The sequence below is a fragment of the Drosophila eugracilis genome, unplaced genomic scaffold (genome assembly GCF_018153835.1).
Source record: "Drosophila eugracilis isolate 14026-0451.02 unplaced genomic scaffold, ASM1815383v1 contig_1104, whole genome shotgun sequence".
In the NCBI taxonomy this organism is placed as follows: Eukaryota; Metazoa; Arthropoda; class Insecta; order Diptera; family Drosophilidae; genus Drosophila; species Drosophila eugracilis.
The window spans coordinates 201,732-219,933 of record NW_024571881.1 but is presented as its reverse complement, the minus strand read 5'-3'; the positions used below and the strand labels follow the sequence as shown (position 1 = coordinate 219,933).

General features: G+C 45.6%; 1 protein-coding gene across 1 annotated transcript; it reads right to left on the bottom strand.

Moving 5' to 3' along the window:
* Positions 1-283: 283 nt before the first annotated feature.
* On the bottom strand, positions 284-17,990 carry LOC108109790 (tetratricopeptide repeat protein 28). Its single transcript, XM_017218484.1, has 8 exons — positions 17,816-17,990; positions 16,885-16,980; positions 12,775-12,964; positions 6,700-8,769; positions 5,468-6,635; positions 3,765-5,409; positions 2,932-3,701; positions 284-2,868 (listed from the first exon to the last, which is right to left on the bottom strand). The coding sequence occupies exons 3-8, from the start codon at positions 12,916-12,918 to the stop codon at positions 1,163-1,165; spliced, it is 7,503 nt and encodes a 2,500-aa protein (XP_017073973.1). The 5' UTR covers positions 12,919-12,964; positions 16,885-16,980; positions 17,816-17,990; the 3' UTR covers positions 284-1,162.
* Positions 17,991-18,202: the final 212 nt, after the last annotated feature.

The window sequence follows — 18,202 nt, the reverse complement described above, 5'->3', positions numbered from 1 at the left end:
TTATTATTTTGCTATGACTAGAGTATTATATAGGGGTCGGGAGATGAAAGTTTGTAAAAAGTGCATAAAAGAAATAACGAAACAATTATATGGGTATTATGTGAATGATTTGATGCTGCTTTCAATAACAAAAGCACAGCACAGCGATCTATAGGTGTGTCATGCAAGCATTTGAAGCAGCTGTAATTTCGAGTGCTTAATTTATATAAGTAATTTATACAATTATTATACGCAAAACATGCATTGAATACACACAACGTTTAAAATAAATTTAACTGATAAGGCCAAAAAACAGCAAAGGTGGAATGATTGATTGGCAAACAAAAAAGTGTGAAATTTACTAAACAAACAAAAAAGAAGAGCAAAAACAAATGAAACATATTTTTAAATACAGTTTTTTATTTCACATTTTGAATATACACATTGATATAAATATATTGTAGCTATATATATACTAATTATGAAAGTTTATTGTAGGAGTCTTGCAAGCATATTCAATGGCACACAAACGACAAGAAAAAAACAAAACAAAAATTAAGAAAGATTTTGCGTAGTTAACATTTAAGAACTGTAAAGTGAAGATCCATACATATTTATATATATATACAAAACAAAAACAAACAAATGCAGCTATATTAATGCAGCTATATTACTAAATAAATTATAAAACAAAAAAGATCATACAGAAAAGATAAATTATTAAAACCTGTAAAAACTAAGTAAAACAAAATAAAATTAGTTACATTAGTTACCAAATCCCAGAATAACTTCTCTGCTTTCAAACTTGGTGGTAAATTTATTTCCGTAAAACAATGTATTTGGAAAAGGTAACTGAACGTTTTAAAATCGAAGCTAGATGTATTATGGGATATTCCTTCCGTTTTTAAAGGGTTTTTAAATCATTAACTCAGACAGCATACAAATAAAACATTTCCTTTTTTAGATATTCAATATAACAGTTTATTTTTGCTAATTCGTATTCTATTAAATTTATTATTTTATAGGGACCTAATTAAAGACTTTCTAAAATAATTAAATAAATTTTAATCAGTGGCTTGGTTATGAATATAACTTATCAGTAAAATGGGTCTTTTAGGACAATGGAAGCAATAAATACATGCAATAATAATTTAATGTAACTATGGATAGGGGGATAGTAGGTCTAGACAAGACGAGCAGATGAGCAGGTTGCACCCGAAGTAGCATTCTGTGGTTCCGGATCGCTTCCATTTCCAATCCCGACCAGGCTTACTGTTCCTCCGGTGGCGCTGGCCAGGACTCGTTTGTAGTTGCTGCTACACTGAGAATCGGCCACTGACCGCCCATCGCCTTCATCCCGTCGACAAAGATCAACAGTGTAAGGAGCTCCAGAAGATGATGTGTGAATCTCAAGGCGACGCTCCAAAATATCCGCTGTGGTCAGTTCGCTGGCCTGCACCAAACTGCTATCGGGTACATTGCTCAGCCACGGCTTAAGGATGCCTTTTTTCTGTATGGTGACAGCCTTACAGCGACAGATAACATCGGCGGGATCACCGCAAATGGGACAGGTGGCTTCTATGACGGAAGCGGTTGAGCCCTCCACTTCATTGCCACCACCGCCCACAACCGTGGGCATGGTGGATCCAGATGAACTGCCACTCAGCTCCAGCTCGCTGACAGTATCCACCAGACTTTTGAGGCCAGCACTTTGTTGTGAGCATCCCTCAGACAGGGAAACGACCTCCTGGTCCTCATAGTTTGGACTCAAAAGAAGCTTGGACAGCGGTGGAGCCAATCCCAAGCCGACATTACGTTCATGGTACAGCTCAGATATGTTGGGTGTCATGTGACGCATCATGCTGTCTTGCATGCTCTTGCCATTCGACTTGGAAACAGACGGACCATCTTCCTGTTTGGGCTCGTTCAGGAGTTCGGAGTCTGATTGGGAGAAGTACAAGCTGGATGGATTAAAGACCACATTGGTAACTTCCTCTTCCTCGGGTAAAGCGAGGGGTTTTCTCGTAGCGGGTCCACCGTTCATTGCATTACCACTTCCAGGAGCACTTAACTCTGTTCTTACACTCAGCCTATCCATGAAGAGAGCATGCTCCTTGTTAACCCGTGCTGCCAGAGAACTCTGAGCACTTCCCAACTTAATCTTGGGTTTGTTACGACCTCCTGCGCCCACACCCAAATTGTGAAAGGTCGGTGGACGTGGTGGTGGTAATGGTGGTGGCTGTTGTGGCATTGCTCCACGTCTGAGGACCGTTGCATGCCCGGATCCTTCCCAATCTGTGGTGCTGCTGGCAGAGCTGGAACTATCTGGCCTTCTGCTAATGGTTGTCGCTATCTGAGGAACAGAAGTGGCAGAGCTGGTCTGGGAGTACAAGCTCCTGATGCGCGTCTGATGGGCAAGAGCCAAAGACAAACTTGGATCGGTCACTGGTGGACTGGGAGTAAAGGCGGCATCGCTCTCGCCACCTCCACCTGGTCGTGAAACCCGAACAGGAGCTCGCATGCTGGCGTAGCCCAAGCGCGGATTAGACAGACCAAACCCCGGTTGAGTAGCGTAGCCATCGGACAGGGAATGCTCGCTATCGGTGGTGTTAGCCAAACTGGAATCTAAGCCGCTTCCTGCTCCCCCTGCTCCGCTGATAGCCTCCGTTCTTCCGCCATCCGGTTCTCCACGCCGTCGCACATAGGAGATAAAAGCACTTCGCGGATGGAGCGGAAGTGGAGCCTTATTACCCCCGTTAACGGACGGTGTGCTGCTGGCCGCAGGTGGAACTGGAGGGACATCCAATTCTGGTTCTGCCAAAGACTCGCAACTGCTGCTTTGGTCAGAGTCTGGATCCAGTCCAAGATTCTTCGGAGCCTCCCTGGTGTCTGAAAATAGGAAATAAGATCATAATTGGTACCAATTGGGTAAGATTAGGCAATAATACTTACCAAAGAGAGCGAGGAGTGCCTGTAGCACAAACTGACAATGTCGGCGATTGGCCTGTTTTCCTGTGCGCAGAATCACCTGGTCCGTACCCACCTCCGTCAAATCGAAACCAACGGAAGCAAGCAGTTCATGGCAACCAGCTACCCTCCAGAGTCTTACACTCAGCGGCATCTCGATGAAGCAGGTTTCGGCGACCACTTCTGTTTTGACAGAATTCGAACTAGGGCCGGGATTGGAACCAGGGAACTGGGCTAAAATATTCCGCATCACGGCTATGACGTCGTCCGCATATTCGACACTATTAACGTGAACCAATTTAGCCAACGCTTGAAGAGTCGCCGGTGTTAGTGCGAGAAGGGCTTGGAGACTTGCTGAACACTGGGCTAGTCGCTCTTCCGGATCAGCCTGGGGGAAGAAAACGCTGGACGGAATACCATTAGCTGCCGGTTCGAAACGGAAGCCCACAGCCATCAACAGATCTTTCCAGCCGCCGACCGGACCCGCCTTATTCTCTATGCTTTGGTGAGTGGTGTACATGGCATTCTTTTGGCCGCGGTGAATCCTCTGCAGACTCTTTTCTACCAGATGCAGACAAACGCGAAGTGCATCCCGACAACGCTCTGGGGTCCGAAGAAGTTCGCAAAGAGCATGACCCAGAGCCACCTTGTTAGATAGTCGGATATTGCTACCCACCAGAAGGAATCCAGCCCAGTTGGCCGGATGCGCAAAGTGCTTGGTGTGCTGTACCGTTTGCATGGCTTCCGCCAAGGCGCTGAAAAAATTGAAACATTCATTGTAATCTCAAGCAAATCCAATATAAATCCGGAGCACTTACCGAGCAGCTCGGGCACCCTGCAACAAGGCGGAATAGAAGGCGCGTAGGAGGATCTTGGCCGCTGTTTCTGGAACGGGCCATAGCGAAATAAGCACAGCTCCAGCTCCAGCCAAAAGCCAACCGCCAGCCATTTGGGCTACTCCAGCTCCGGTAATGGGTTCTACTGAGTGATACGAGCTCAATACGACGAGGCGGGCACTAAGACGCAACTGGCGCAATTCTCCGGCTGCCAGGGTGAAGTCAGCCATTTGAGGCTCGTGTGGTTCATTTTGTTGCTGTTGCTCGGCAGTGACCACATCGCCGGGACTCAAGACCACGGCTCCCGATTGCCAGCTAAGATTGGCTGCAAAGTGGACGCAATCGGCGGAGGGCAATTCGGCAAGAACGGATTCTTTGGTGGCATTGGAACCAGCCAAGGCGGTGGCCTGCAGCATGTCAGCAACCATGGCTGCCTCTTGCAAGGCTGCAGGCGATTCCGCTCCAGCCCAACCCCAGCGTTCGGCGAGGGTCGATGGAATACGAGGGCCTCCTACTACCAAAGATTTGGGTGGACGAGCACGATCTCTTCTGGCCCTCGGACGACTACGTAGAGATTGCAGTGAAGGAGCGGTTAGGATGGCACATCTCTCGGACAAATATTCCCCATCTTCCTGAGCCGCCCTTAATATGGCGAAGGGAACCAAGTAAAGTGAGCTGTCCAGCACCAGGATCAACTCCCTTCTGCCTTGTCCTCCATCAGGCAGAAGATCATCAAATGGAGCTAACAGCAGATTGTACAAAGTGTGCAAGCACGAAGGTCCTCGCCAGGTAGGCAATGACGGAGCTCTTCGGGAACTGCGACTGCCCACGGATCGCGTAGAGCCCTGCAGACTGGCCACTGAGCCTCCAACTGATCCCACGGAGAATAGTGAACTCAACGAGTAGTTAGAGGAGTTGAGCAGTTGATTGCGGCTAACCATGCGCAGGAATCCTCCTCCTCCGGAGCCCCCAGCTCCAGGAAGATCCTCGAGTAGTTGCTCCGTGCTTGCTCTCCATCCACTGCCATCGCCTTCGTGCAACAGATTCTGCGAGTTCACACCGAGGTTATCCCTCACCATGTTGACATAACGTTCTAGTAAACCATTGGCCGGCATGGAGTTCTGTGAGTCTTCACCCTCCCTTTGCCTTTCAAGTTCTTTCTTCATTTCCAGTTCCTCCTCCTCTTCACTGAGGGAAAATGGAAGCTGCAAGCTATTGGCATCGATCCGGGAAGCATGGAAGCGAACGATCCCAATTTGAGGTTCAAGCAGCCAAGCGAATAGTTGGTCCCCAGCCAAGCTATAGTAAAGTACGGGCATTCGACATCGGTTTACTGCTTCTTGGATGGCTTCGATGTCGGCCAATGGAACCTTCGAGCTCTCCCCGTTTACGACATCTGCTCCACCCCGAGCCTTGCAACGCTCGGCCGCCACTAGGGCATCCTCGTTTCGATTCAGCGCCACAAGGATGAGTTGGAGGAGATGGTAACAACTAGTCTGCAGATCGTATAGCGCCTGTCTAGTTTCCGGACTTCGCTGTTCATGGCGCACGGATTCTAGCAGCTGGGCAGCGGTCTCCAGTTGGAGGTGGGCTCCCTCGTCATCGCCAGAGGAGCGAAGGGCAAGACCTAAAGGGTGGATCAAATGTATAAAAATGTCAGACAAAAATCTAAGAAATGCACTCACCTAATTGATGTCTTATCTTGGCTTCCTCCTCTGACTTTCCCATGGACTGAGCACTTATCAATCCTTGACGCAGATAGTCCACCGCTTGGTTGTGCTGTTCCAGTTGATGGTGAACTCTTCCCAGAGCCAAACATGCCATCGCCTTCGCCAATCGATCCGAACTCAGCTCCAATTGGCGTTCATAACACTTAAGGGCTTCTGACTGCTGACCCAAGGATTCATGGACGGATCCCAGATTACTCAAAGCACGCGCCTGCAAGGCGGGAGCAGAGAGTTCTGTGCATATCTGCAGATCTTTCCGGTGTATCTCCAGGGCCTCCGTATACTGGCCCATTCGCTGCTGGACCTGTCCAAGGGCACACATGGCATCCGATTCCAGGGCGCGATCCTGAAGACCTTGCGCCAACTCACGCTGATGCTCCAGGCAGTTCAAAGCCTGTGTATGGTTTCCCAAGGCAGCATGAACATGCCCAAGGTCTCCATAGGCCAATGCCTTAATCTCCGGACTGTGCAATTCGTGTGCCACCACCAAACGTTTCTCCAGGCAAACCAAAGCAGCTGGCAGTTGCCCCAGTGCTCTTCTGGCTTGACCTAATCCTCTGTAAGCGCGCTCCTGGTCTCGATGACTGGTCAAGCCCAAAGCCAACTGAAGCTGCCGGTCATGACACTTTATCGCCTCCTCATAATCTCCTAGAGCGGCATAGCAATCACCCAAATGGCCGAGGGCTCGAGCACGATCCGCTTGAGTGGAGGGCAATGACACGCGTTCCAATGTGCCCAATTGGGCTTCTAGGCAGCCAATGGCCGCCTCATAATGAGCCATATTAAGACGGGCGATTCCCAGATTTCCATGTGCCTGGGCCTCCACTGCGGCATCTCGTTGCTCTTGAGCCCTTTCCAATTGCTCCTGGTAGCACTTCACGGCATTTGTCCAGCTGCAGAGTGCCATGTGAACTGCTCCCAAGTGGCCATGTGCACGACATTCACCTGCTAAGTCACACAGCTCCTGTCGTAGTGTCAACTCCTGTGTGTGATGCCCTAATGCTTTGTCCCAACACCGCATCAGTCTATGGGCCAATCCCAAAGCTCCACAAGCAGCCGCCTCCATCGAGCGATCTCCAGCAGCTCTGGCTAAAGCCAACTGGCGTTGATATAACTTGATGGCTTCCTACAATGGATGAAGAGACGATGTTATTACACATTATTTATGTATATAAGCCACTCCATCTTACCTCATGTGATCCCGTTCGAATGAGGATGTCTCCAATATTTCCCAACGCTCTGAACTTCGCCGGCAGTTGATTGGTGGCATGAGCTACCGCTAGAAACAGCTGCTGACACTCCAAGGCGGCGGCAGTGTGACCCAGAGCTAGATGAGCCAACCCAAGATTGCAGTAGGCTCTTCCCATGTTAGGTCGATGCTGGGCATCCTTGGCCAGAGCCAGATCCTGGTCGTAGTACCTGACAGCCGCCCGATAGTTTCCTAGAGAGAAATGGGCATAGCCGAGCAAGTGACATGCTTTGCCCTCGGCGGCCACATCACCTAGTTCCTGGGCAAGCATCAGGTAGCTTTCGTAGTGCGGAACCGCTTCCTCGTATTCTTGCCTTCCACTGAGGCAGTTTCCCAGATTTAACAGCGCACATGCTTCGCCAGCGGTGTCTTTCAGGGATCTGGCGGTGGCCAAATGCGCTCGATAGTGGGTTAAGGCAGCATCATGTGCACCCAGAGCCTGATATGCCACCGCTAGATTTCCATGAGTTGCCGCCTCGGCACTTCGGTCATGCACCGCCTGATTAATGGCCAATTCCTGTTTGTGATATTTCACCGCCGCCTCGTAGGATCCTGCCATGTGTGCCATCCTGGCCATGTTCCCGTAAGCTTTTCCCATGCCTGTTCGATCACCCAGGGAGCGGGCAATTCCCAGATGAGCTTGGTGGAGCTTCAAAGCGGCATCATGGGAACCTAACATCTGGTAGACAATGCCCAGGTTTGAGCAAGCTCTACCTTCACCTAGTTTGTCTCTTGCAGCCAATGCCATGGCCAGCTGACGTTCGTGAAACCTCTTCGATGCACTGGCGTCTCCAGCACAACGCGCCGCATGACCCAATCCCGCATAGGCAGCTGCCTCCATTGAGCGATCTCCCAGAGCTTGGGCAATCCGAAGCACCTGCTCATGGCAGGCAGCTGCCTGGGTGAACTGTCGCCGTTGGTGATGAGCAGAACCAAGATTAGAGTACGCCCTGGCCTCTTCCACTTGATCATGCAACTTCCGGGCCAATCTCAGATGCTGTGAATGACAATCCAAGGCGGCTTCGCATTCTCCCAGGGCCAAGTAAACCGCTCCCACATTGCCGATTTCTCGAGCTTCCTGCAGACGATCTCCAAGTTGCTTGAATAGCTGAACGCACTGTTTATGAGAAGCCAGGGCATTAGGGTAATCCCCGCTAGCCGTGTACACGTGGCCCAATGAGGTCAAAGCTGCCGCTGCCGCCTGAGTATCCTTGCACTTCATGGCCAATACCAGTTGGTAGCGATGTGCCGTTAGTGCTTCCTTATGGGCTCCTTGACTGAAGTAGGCGGAACCCAGATTTCCATGTGCCCGACATTCGCCTGCCGCATCTCCCAAGGATTTGGCCACCGCCAGATCCTGTTGCATATAACCAATGGCCTGATCCAACTGATTTAATGCCCAGTGGGCGGAACTCAAGGCGCTGAACACGGAACCTCTCAACTTCAAGGAGCAACTGCCAATCCGAAGGGCAGCCTCGAGAACTGATACCGCCGCTGGATACTGAGACGCCTGGAGGAGTTCCTGACCCACCACTGAGCTGACCACAAATGGCGACTCCTGCAACTGCATGGTTCTCAATTGCTGCAACGTGGGTTCCAGTGCCGTTCGCAGTGGACTTTTCAAAGAGGCTTCTATTAGCCCTCCCATTAACTGCTTGTTGGTTGGTTCCTGGGCCAAGCCGCATGCAAAGGATGCCAAAGCTTCGCCATAACGTCCCAGGCATTGCAGCGCCACGCCCTGGCGAAAGTACGCCTTTGGCCATTGAGGACACAAATCCCTCGCCTGCGTGGCATCTTGCAAGGCTGCTGCAAATTGTCCCTGTTTTAACAGTGCCGCCGATCGATTGCTGTACAAGATGTGGTTGCCCGGGTCCAGTTGCAGTGCATCTGTGTAGAGCAGTACAGCCGTGGCGAAGTCGCCGCTCTGACAGGCGGCATTGGATTGACGCACCTTCTCCAAGAATAGAGCACGGTTTGCGGCGGGTAACTCCGGCGTGCATTCCGGCTCATTCTGCGAAAGAGATTCGGAAAAGGGATCAGCATGTAAATATGTAGTTTTTTCTTAAACAACAATTTCTGATGATATATTTATTTCGTGTGCAGGCGATCAGAGTTAGCATTGATTAGGGGCAAATTACTGGGATGAAGAACATTCCACAATGCCATGGCCTAAGTAGAGCAATAAACGCAACTGTACAAAGGTGGAGGAGCAGGCGGCGAAAGGAGTGGCAGGCGAGGATTTGCAGAATTGAGGGAAGAGTCTGGATGATTGCACATCTGCCGCTGTTATTGGGAAGAACAGTGGGCTAACATCGCGATTTTTATACGCCAATCTAATTAATTACTTTGTTTAGTGGAAACATAAAGGTTACGACTTAGTAGTAAGTGATTTTAACCTTGGAAAGCAGAAACAAGACAAGGCAGAACAGACAAGTAAATTAATGATTTTCTCCTGATTTTCTTAATGGGCTTTAATTCTATTGCCTTAACCCGTAGGATACATTCCAGATAAACTCCAGCTGGCTGGCCCACTGTGCGGTCGTCACTGGGTTGTAATTATGTTAAATGCCGACGCACCAGCTTGGCGGCTAAGTCGACTGCCCTCGGAACACAGGTATGCGGCCAGGCCACCGAGTCACGTTTCCCGGCCAACTGCTGTTCACAGCTCAGAGCTCACAGCTCCCGATCCTGTTCGCTCAGGCCATCAAATGCGGAAGCAATTCCACGAATTCGTGGCCCAAGAACTGAACTGAGCCACGACTGTTGGTGAATCAGTAGCTTACTAGCTAGAGTTTAGGCCTTTTTTGGCATAGGCCAACGATGGCCATGGTCACGGCCACATCGCCGGGACGTTACGAGACGAGACCGTGACAACGACGTGGAAATTTTTACATATTTTTTGAAGCAATTAAATGCAATGAGTATGCAAATGCATTAGGCCAGTACCGAAACGGCGACCGAGTCCCAGTTGGCCAGTCCTTGATAGGAAACGTGGCCAGCAAGTGCTGATGCAGAAATGGCGGGGCGTGAGTTTCGGATAACGTGCCTAGATTGGCCTTCTGGCCGGACCCTGGCCAGCTCCGAATAAATCAGCTAGCTACAAAGTATCTGACAGATGCAGAACGCAATTTTCGTTTTATGCAGCTTATAAAAGCCGACAACGGACTTGGCCCCAGCGATAAGCCCCAAATGAAGAGGGCGTTACCAAAAAAAAAAACACAAAAAAAGAAAAATGAGAAAGAAAGGATGGGTTCCGGAACCGATTTTGAAATACCCTACAAAAGTTTTTGCTAAGAAGTTAATGTGAAAGTGTCTAGGTAGATGTTAGTCAATTTCATATTACTCTTCGAAAGGGTAAAAAACAGAACTTGGACTCTTCATCTTGGGAGCGTTGGTGGTGCTAGCCGAGTAGATCTCGCAGACAAGATTGCGGGACTGCTGCCAATGGTCAAAGTCAAATAAACACGCACAGAAGAGAACATGCCCTCGAAATGGCCGACGAAGATCTCCGGCGGAAGGGAGCGCCGCTCTAAGAATCCAGACGGAATGGCATTAGCAGATGTTATCACTTTGACTAAAATAATAATAATAATAGCAGTCAGTCCGACGGAGTTAAGGGGAACTCAAGCCGATGGCTTAGGATAAGCGCAAGCTGTGGGAATGCTGACTAAGAATAACGTGATCCAGCGATGACAGATGGCCAACATTTCTTTAAAGTAAGTGCAAGGAATTTTGACTTTTAAGTCTTGTTATTATTATTCTCTTTATTATAAGCTGGCTACCGTTTTTATTGACTCTTTCAGTTTAAATACTTTAGCTTAAGGGTATTACTTTTTTTTACTGCCAAAACTCGGGCTGAGTAACAAGATATCTGCCCGGGAAGTTACTTTTCTGTATTTGTATCTCCTAATTAACTGCCTTTCTTTCTTTTCCAACAGGCTAAAAATCTCAGTAGATCTTTTTCAGCGTTTTCTGCCCTTTCGCTCCGTTTTTGTTCCGCCGTGCTGTATGTCAATTTAGGAATTGGCGCCCAAATGGCACATAGAGAAGTCATGTAAAGTGATAGGCTAGCTATCTCGCTTCGCCAATTCCAGCTAAATTGGCAGCAGCAGCAAAGGCAACAGCAACTGCAACAGCAACATGACCAACAGCAACTGCAGCAGCAACAAACCAACAGCAGCATTTTAGAAAATAGTCGAAGACGGACAAGAATTTTATGCAATGAGAAAGGGAGAAAAAGCGGGTAGAGAAAGGAAGTCGGCGGTGGAATTCAGGAATGTAAGAGAAAAACCTGCGATTCGAGAACTGGTCGCTGTTTCTTGGCTGTCCGCCCAGCAAAAGCAAAAAAAAAAAAGAAAGAGAAAAAATAAAGTAAGCGTTCAGTAAGACAAAAAGTGGCACCCATAGATGCACTCGGGCGGCTGCCTGGAACCAAACGGGCTAGTATGTGTTAGCCAGCTTGGCTTTATACATATACATATACATATACATATATATATATATATCTATATGTATATGTGTGTTAGCCCCAGAGGCTGGAGCATCGATAAAGTCCGCCACATTGGAATGCGAACAATTTCACGATTGCTTGTGGCGCACATTGGCATGTTTTGCGCTCAACTCGAGAATTTTGTTGCAATTTAACGCGTAATAAAATAATTAGCTGCGGGCAGAGGTCCTCTTACTCTTACTCTCTTCTCCTTCGAAAAATCGCACACGCTGCGCGGATAATCCCTGATTAGCCTATTGCAGCGTAGGCAGGAAGTCATCGTCAAAGAAATTAACTTCAGGCATTACACTCTTAATTTTATTAGCCACCGCCCTTTCTGGTAAATTTATGGGCGTCTTCGAAACTATGTTCAACCAGACATTCTACGAGAATACTGGATTTTCCCTATCACTGAAAATATTTTCCGTAGGACAAGTTTTTGTTTTGAAATTCAAAGACATAAGTTCCACAGCCTCCACTCTACACAAACTTTTATTTTATTTTAATTTTAGGGCATGTTTATCTCATCACAGAGTAACCTTTAAATATTCCCGTGTTTAAGCTTTAATAGGAATCGACATTAGTCTGGAATTTATGCACTCATTTAGCTGCTGTATCCCCCACTTCACGGCCCATCAACCCGAAATTCCTGGCCACGCTTCTCTGATCGCTGGGGATCTTGTGGAATGGGATGGGTAGGGGGTATTGGAATGGGAATGGTCACTTCCTATCGTCCGTCTAGCTGGCAAAAGGGACACTCGAAAAGGCAGGCAGTCAGAGTCAGTCAGTTGGCGAGACAGGCCGCAGGGGTCTGGATCTGAGTCTGGGATGTTCGACTACGATTCCGACTCCCTGATGCCGGGATTCCGAATTCTGTGGACTGGTCTGTCGCGGAGACAGGGACTGAAACTTATCCAACATCGTTGACGTTGTCGTCTGTTCCTCAAGTTGTTGGCTCTTTTTTTGTTCTTGCCCATGACATGACAGCGCGGAATATGATGAAAGGGCCCGGGCAAAGAGTCAGGGTCAGGAGGAACTCAAGCTGGAGCTGTAGCTTTAGTCCCAGTCTCAATCCCATTCGCAATCCATGAGGTTTTGCGTTTTGGCATTTTTATCTCCCTGCTCGGCTGGGCTTTTGTTTAATTTGGCCCTTGTAGCTAAGCCCTTTTGTAGTCTTGCCGCTGAGTTAATCAACATTGAAATCATTTTGCCATCATTTTGATTATTGCCCCTGATTGTTTTTTCTTCCTGTAGTCTGGTTGGTTTTTTTTCTCATATATATGTCTCTGTCTCATCTCTTTGTTGAAAAGTTTTTGGAGAGCGTAATGCCTGATTAAGTTTTATATATTTGAAGGCCATAAATAATTGTCATGGTGTTTGAACTGCAAACTGGAAATACATGGCCGGCAAACATGTTTTTGGGTAGGCAGTGGGAAAGGGGGAGGGTCTGGTCTGAATGGGTTGTGTGGCAACTTCCAGAAATAATAATTGAACAATAATTCGATTTCCTTTCGCCTTTCGACTTACCTCGGAGAAATCCCGCTGCGACATCTTATTCAGCAGCTGTTCGCCAACGATGGCCAATTTGGCATTGTTCTCATTATTATTGGTGTGATTATTATTTGCATTAAAGTTTAATGGCAAATTTATAATGTTCTCATAATTCGTCATTTGTGTGCCAGCTAGCAATCATTAGGGCGCCCTCTGATCTCTGTTTCTGCAAACAAAAGAAGAGTAGACGTGGTGTTTATTTATAGAGCGGTTTAAATAAAAAAAGAAAGAAAATAATCATAAAAAAAAACAAACAAAACAAAAGCATGAGCCCCTGACAATGAGACTTTCAAATGCCAGGGATTTCTAGGGAACCAAGGGACGCCTCTTATGCAAATATTGCCCGATCCTCAGCCGCAGTCACATAAACTTGACAATTGAATGTGGCCATAAATTTGTGCGATCCACAGAACCCCCTTACCCCATTCCCCTACTTTGACAAGACACAAGTCTTCTCGGCGCACAGTGGCCTCAGCTTCGGTGAGAATTCTGTTTCCACTTTGAGTCTGGGTTTCGGTTTTTTGGTGTCGACTTTGGGTTGCGAGATTCTGATTGCGCCATTCACTTGCCAGCGGCGCCTGCCTATCATCAGCATCGGAATTGAAAACCGCCTCTTCCCTTCGAATTTGTTATCATTTAATTGGCTCGCCTTCTAGAGAAAGTTGCAGAAAGCAAACAACAACAGACTATAATTAAAATCACCGAAATCAATTAAGGCACTTTTCATAAGCGGAAATTCGCAGATACTTGAGTTGCGAATCGATCCATTCTCATGCGGCAATGGTGCGTGTCTTTTAATGGGCTTCCATTGTTGGCCAAGAAGCCATAGATACACGGCCTTAATTGAAATGTTAGGCCCCGTGACAAGAGACTTGAGTGACAGGCCTAGGAAAACCGCAGTCACCATGGATCCCTGGAAAAGTGCGTTCCCCCTTGAATACATTTCAGTGCAATACTGCAATGGAATTCTAATAAGAGATTCAAGTTAAGAGTAAGTTTCTGGAGGAATTTCAAGATTCTAATTTTATTGAGTGCACAACACTGGCCACTGGCAATTATGTTTCGCTATGCCATTTTTTTATGATCATTGCTTTGCTCTCAATTCACTGCTATCCTCGGCAAAATTGCCAACAAATAGGCATAAAAAACCTATAAACCGTAATGCATTCAGCTTGCTGTCATAAAGCGCTTATCAATTGGTCAGCGTCTGTGTGGCGGCACTTTTAACAGTTCGCTTTTATTACATTTATTGGATGTATTTCTTATTTCTTTTCTTGGCTGCTCGCCATTTTTTATATACATATATTTTTTTTCCACAATTATCATTCGTTTCTGCGATTGCAAGTTTTTGCTGGTTTTTAACGATTATGATGCCCGGTTTCATAGCAAATGAGCTAATTTAGATGCCTTAATGGTTTTATAATTGTACTTGGTCGCAGCTTTATATCGTTGGGCTTCAGTTTTTGTTTGTAAACTGGATTATGGTTTTCCAGACGTTTGGGATGGGCGAAATTTTTGCTTTTTATTTAGTTTTTTGTGCCGCTTTTTGCTTCGGAGTCTACAAGTTCGTGGCTACATATTTTCTTATAAATGCGTTATATCACCTTCTGAATGCCACTATTCTCGATGGGGGAAACACATTTTTATTGGACCAAATAAGGCATTGTGTGTAGTTTGTTGGCTCTTTTCGTAGCTAATGAACTCTAACTCTTACAGTTTATTTGCGCCTAAAAGTCAACAAATGCCACACCAGCAACAAGAACCGCTTTGAATTGCTTTTGTCAGGTCATTAGCGTTGACTAAAGTTGCCTTAGCTTAGGCTCCTTTGGAGGGGACACCACCTCTCTATCTGGCCAAGCCACTGTCACAGTAACAAAGTGTTGCAACAATCTTGCATTTGGCTACGTTGGCGGTCGTTTAACGAGCACAAAACCCAGCCCTGGGCAACATGGCAACAGCAACAACACGGTTGAGGAGGAGGACTCGTCTGCATCAACCAAAAAAATAAAAAAAAAAAACATGACCACCGACAGTTCAGAGATGGTTCAGGAGAAGAGGCAGCGGGTACGCTGAGACTTTATTACAACTTCTATAAATGATTTCCGCTATTAAAGTGAAACATTTTTGCATAATTTTTCACTTAGAAAGGACAACAAGGAACAGCACCAACGAAATCGATCAGGAACTGTAAGGGGAAGGAGGGCAACAGGGGTAACGGGGAAATTCCTCACGCTTCATGAGACCCGCCAGGTATGCCCGAAAATTCCACGCCACAACGCCTACCCAGACCCATATACCATACACTCGTGATCCGTGTTAAGGGCCCTCCTGCCAGACCTTGTTCGTCGTCATCGTCAACGTCTTCTTCGGTCGGTTTTTGATAATGCCTCGCCTCCAACTTCATCTCAAGACCCCCTCCTCCGGTTCAGCCATCTCGTAACCTGTTGAAATGTGTGACAAATTGGGCGTAAAGAGGCCTCAGTCCTTCCCCTACCCAAGATTCTGTCCCATTAAACCCCCGAGCATGAAACGTGGGCGTGACAGCACCGATTTTGGTTCAGCATTTTTTTAAATGCTTTCCTTTTGCGCAAAAGGCCGAAAAATATATTTGGTGCGTTCTCCTTGCAGAAATTGAGTCATAAATTATTATGGTTTATTACATTTTGAGCTTAAGTGCAGTTGCTGGGATGGCTTTATGCATTTATATATAGGCATAGTAAAAGAAATTCTTATCATCGGCATAACGAATCAATAAAAAATAATCAAACCCATAAAGATATCTAAATCTTTATACTAATGTTCTTAGTCTTTAAAATTTATTTTAATTCATTTCCTAGATTCGTATAGATTTCCTTAGCATTTAACGATTTGCAATTATTTTTTACGTTTATTACTATTTAAATTTATTAAGCTATGTAATTCTTGATATCTTTGATAGCTTTTGAGTAGTAGTAGTAGTTTCCTATCATAATTATCTTAAATGCTGTTGACCTCACTTTCCTTTAGAAATATAAAATACATGTCCTCCTTCTGTTAAAAGCTGTTTCAAATTGAATTTCCCAGGGTTTTCATCGCTGTCACTTTCCCCTTAAACGGCCGTGTCTTTTTCCACACGTTGGCCACTTGTTAACGGACAAATCGGCAACAAAATTAATCACACAACATGAGATGTGTTGTGGCTAAAAGGCGTTTATGTTTTTTTCCGTAGGCTGTTCGTTTCGCAGCCGTAACTGGCATGTTGTACAATTTCTTAAAAACTCATTAAAATTGTTGGCTGGCAAAAGAAACATACGAGTAGAGATACATATTTTCCCAGTTGCTGCAACATGGAAACAACATTGAATAGAAAAAGGAAACACGGCGAACGAAAGAAGAAAGATGAAGGCAGGCCAAACGAAAAGCAATTTTAATGAAGCCAAAGTCGCAGTCACTTGTTGCAGTTGCTACTGCTCTGTTGTTGCATTTGCAATTGTTTCTGTGGCAGGCCGCATTGTTGGTGCCTTATAAGCATGGCATGCATTCGTTGCCCGCAATGCGAGTGGCACGATGTAATTGACATCATTAGACTAAAGCGCAGCGGGTTCGACTAGAAAGTGGCCAGGTCTTCCACTTCCTTCCCGGCTGTGTAGCACCGTTAGCTACATTACCGTTCTATAAGCGAAACAACCCACCCACCGCAAGTTCGTGTCCTGAGTCTTTTGTTTTTTTTTAGAATTTCATGATGAAATCATATGAATAATACCATCTGCTATGTATAGAATAAAAAATTAAATAAAAATAATATACATTTACTATATTCATCAATATAACGATGTCCAACTAAAATATAACCCCTGCCCTATACTGCACCGTAAGCCCGATTACCGTTCCAACGGCCGCACGACCCACCGCGATGAGGAAAATTCCAAGGAACCCCACAGCGAACCAACGAGGGTCCAATTATGCAAATTATTAAATGAAAATAAAAACTAATATAATTATTTCGTGCTGGAAATTCGAAATCCTAATGCTATTGTCACATAAATTTGGAGTTTAAGCATTTTCGGTCGAGACTTTCGTTGGGAATTTATGGGGATTCATGCTTACCATGGAATGTGGCTGGAGACTGGAAATCTCCGGCTTTGTTCTCCACTCTCTTCTTTTCCTTTGTTTTTATTGTTTCTCGCTTTGTTTTATCACAGGCTGCAGAATTATTTGGAATTAATTTAATGGGTGAAAATGTGGCACATAAAAATGTAATTATTCGAAATTAGAGCAAACTTGATTGCGATTTTCTAACGATTAAGTTGGTAATAGGTCAATAATAATGAATAATGATCGGTTTTGCTTAATTTATACACTAAAAGTGATTAATTGCCTATATTTGTGACCGTTATTTGTCGATATTTCGCGAGTTTTGTTCAGATATTATATAAATTTGTAAAGTTATGCACCATAGTAGCCGTGGTTGCATAAATTAAAAATTCATTTTTATGGCTCTTATGTGTCATTTGGTTAGTAATTTATGTAGAATACGGCTTGGCCAACAACAAGAATCCGAAGAAGAAAAAGAAGAAGGAGAAGTCGTACACACACACGCACTCACAAACACTTATACAGTTGCGGGTCAAACAAGTCAAGCAACTTTTTTTCATCTCTTTGGCCAATCTTCGGATTGCCTTCTTTTTTCTTCTTTTTTTCCTTGTTATTAGTAGCATTTACTTAGGAATGCACCAAAGCGAGAACGTTTTGGGTAAAAATTTACAAAGGCCACAAGTGCACAATACTGAAAAAACACTTGGAAAATGCTTTTGGCCTGGTTTTTTTAAACGAAGGAGAGCGAGGAAAAAGAGAGATTCGCAATTCCCGATCTCGAACAGATGTCAAAGCCAGTGGTCGAGTTCAAAGGCCGTTGCCGAATACTTTCCAGCTTTTTGGCCCGCATTTTTCGCAACTTTACTGGCTTTTCGCTTTTTTATGTGTGTTTTGGCCTGGCCAGCAATAAATTTACAACACACACACACTAATACACACTCACTGGTCGTTTAAGTTGTTTGTTAAAACGCAATCCGGGGTTTTGTTTTCTTTGAAGCGAGTTATTTTTAAAACGGAAAATTAAAACATCTCCGTTGTGTACATATACGGATTTTATTTGAGTCGGGGAACAGCAAGCCGATCTTGGCCGAGTTTTTCTACCATTAAACGAACCGCGCGCAAAGAGAAGAAGAAACTGAATGCAAGGCGACAAAGCGATGATCGGATTTGGCTATTTTCCATTTTCTTCTTCAAAATCATTATTTTCCTTCTAACGAAAGTTGGTAACACTATTATTCAAAAACGGCACTGATCGGCCCTCTCCCTCTTGGCAGTGTTGCCATATGGTCTTATACACAAAACAAAATTATTATGTATTTGAGACCTTATT

What these genes read in the sequence shown, in the direction of transcription:
- LOC108109790 (XM_017218484.1), bottom strand. Translation starts at nt 12,918, where the DNA reads ATGACGAATTATGAGAACATTATAAATTTGCCATTAAACTTTAATGCA. An exon ending in CAAGATAAGACATCAATTAG is followed by an intron (nt 5,410 to 5,467) that starts GTGAGTGCATTT and finishes TCCACCCTTTAG; the next exon opens with GTCTTGCCCTTCGCTCCTCT. An exon ending in GGCACTCCTCGCTCTCTTTG is followed by an intron (nt 2,869 to 2,931) that starts GTAAGTATTATT and finishes TCCTATTTTCAG; the next exon opens with ACACCAGGGAGGCTCCGAAG.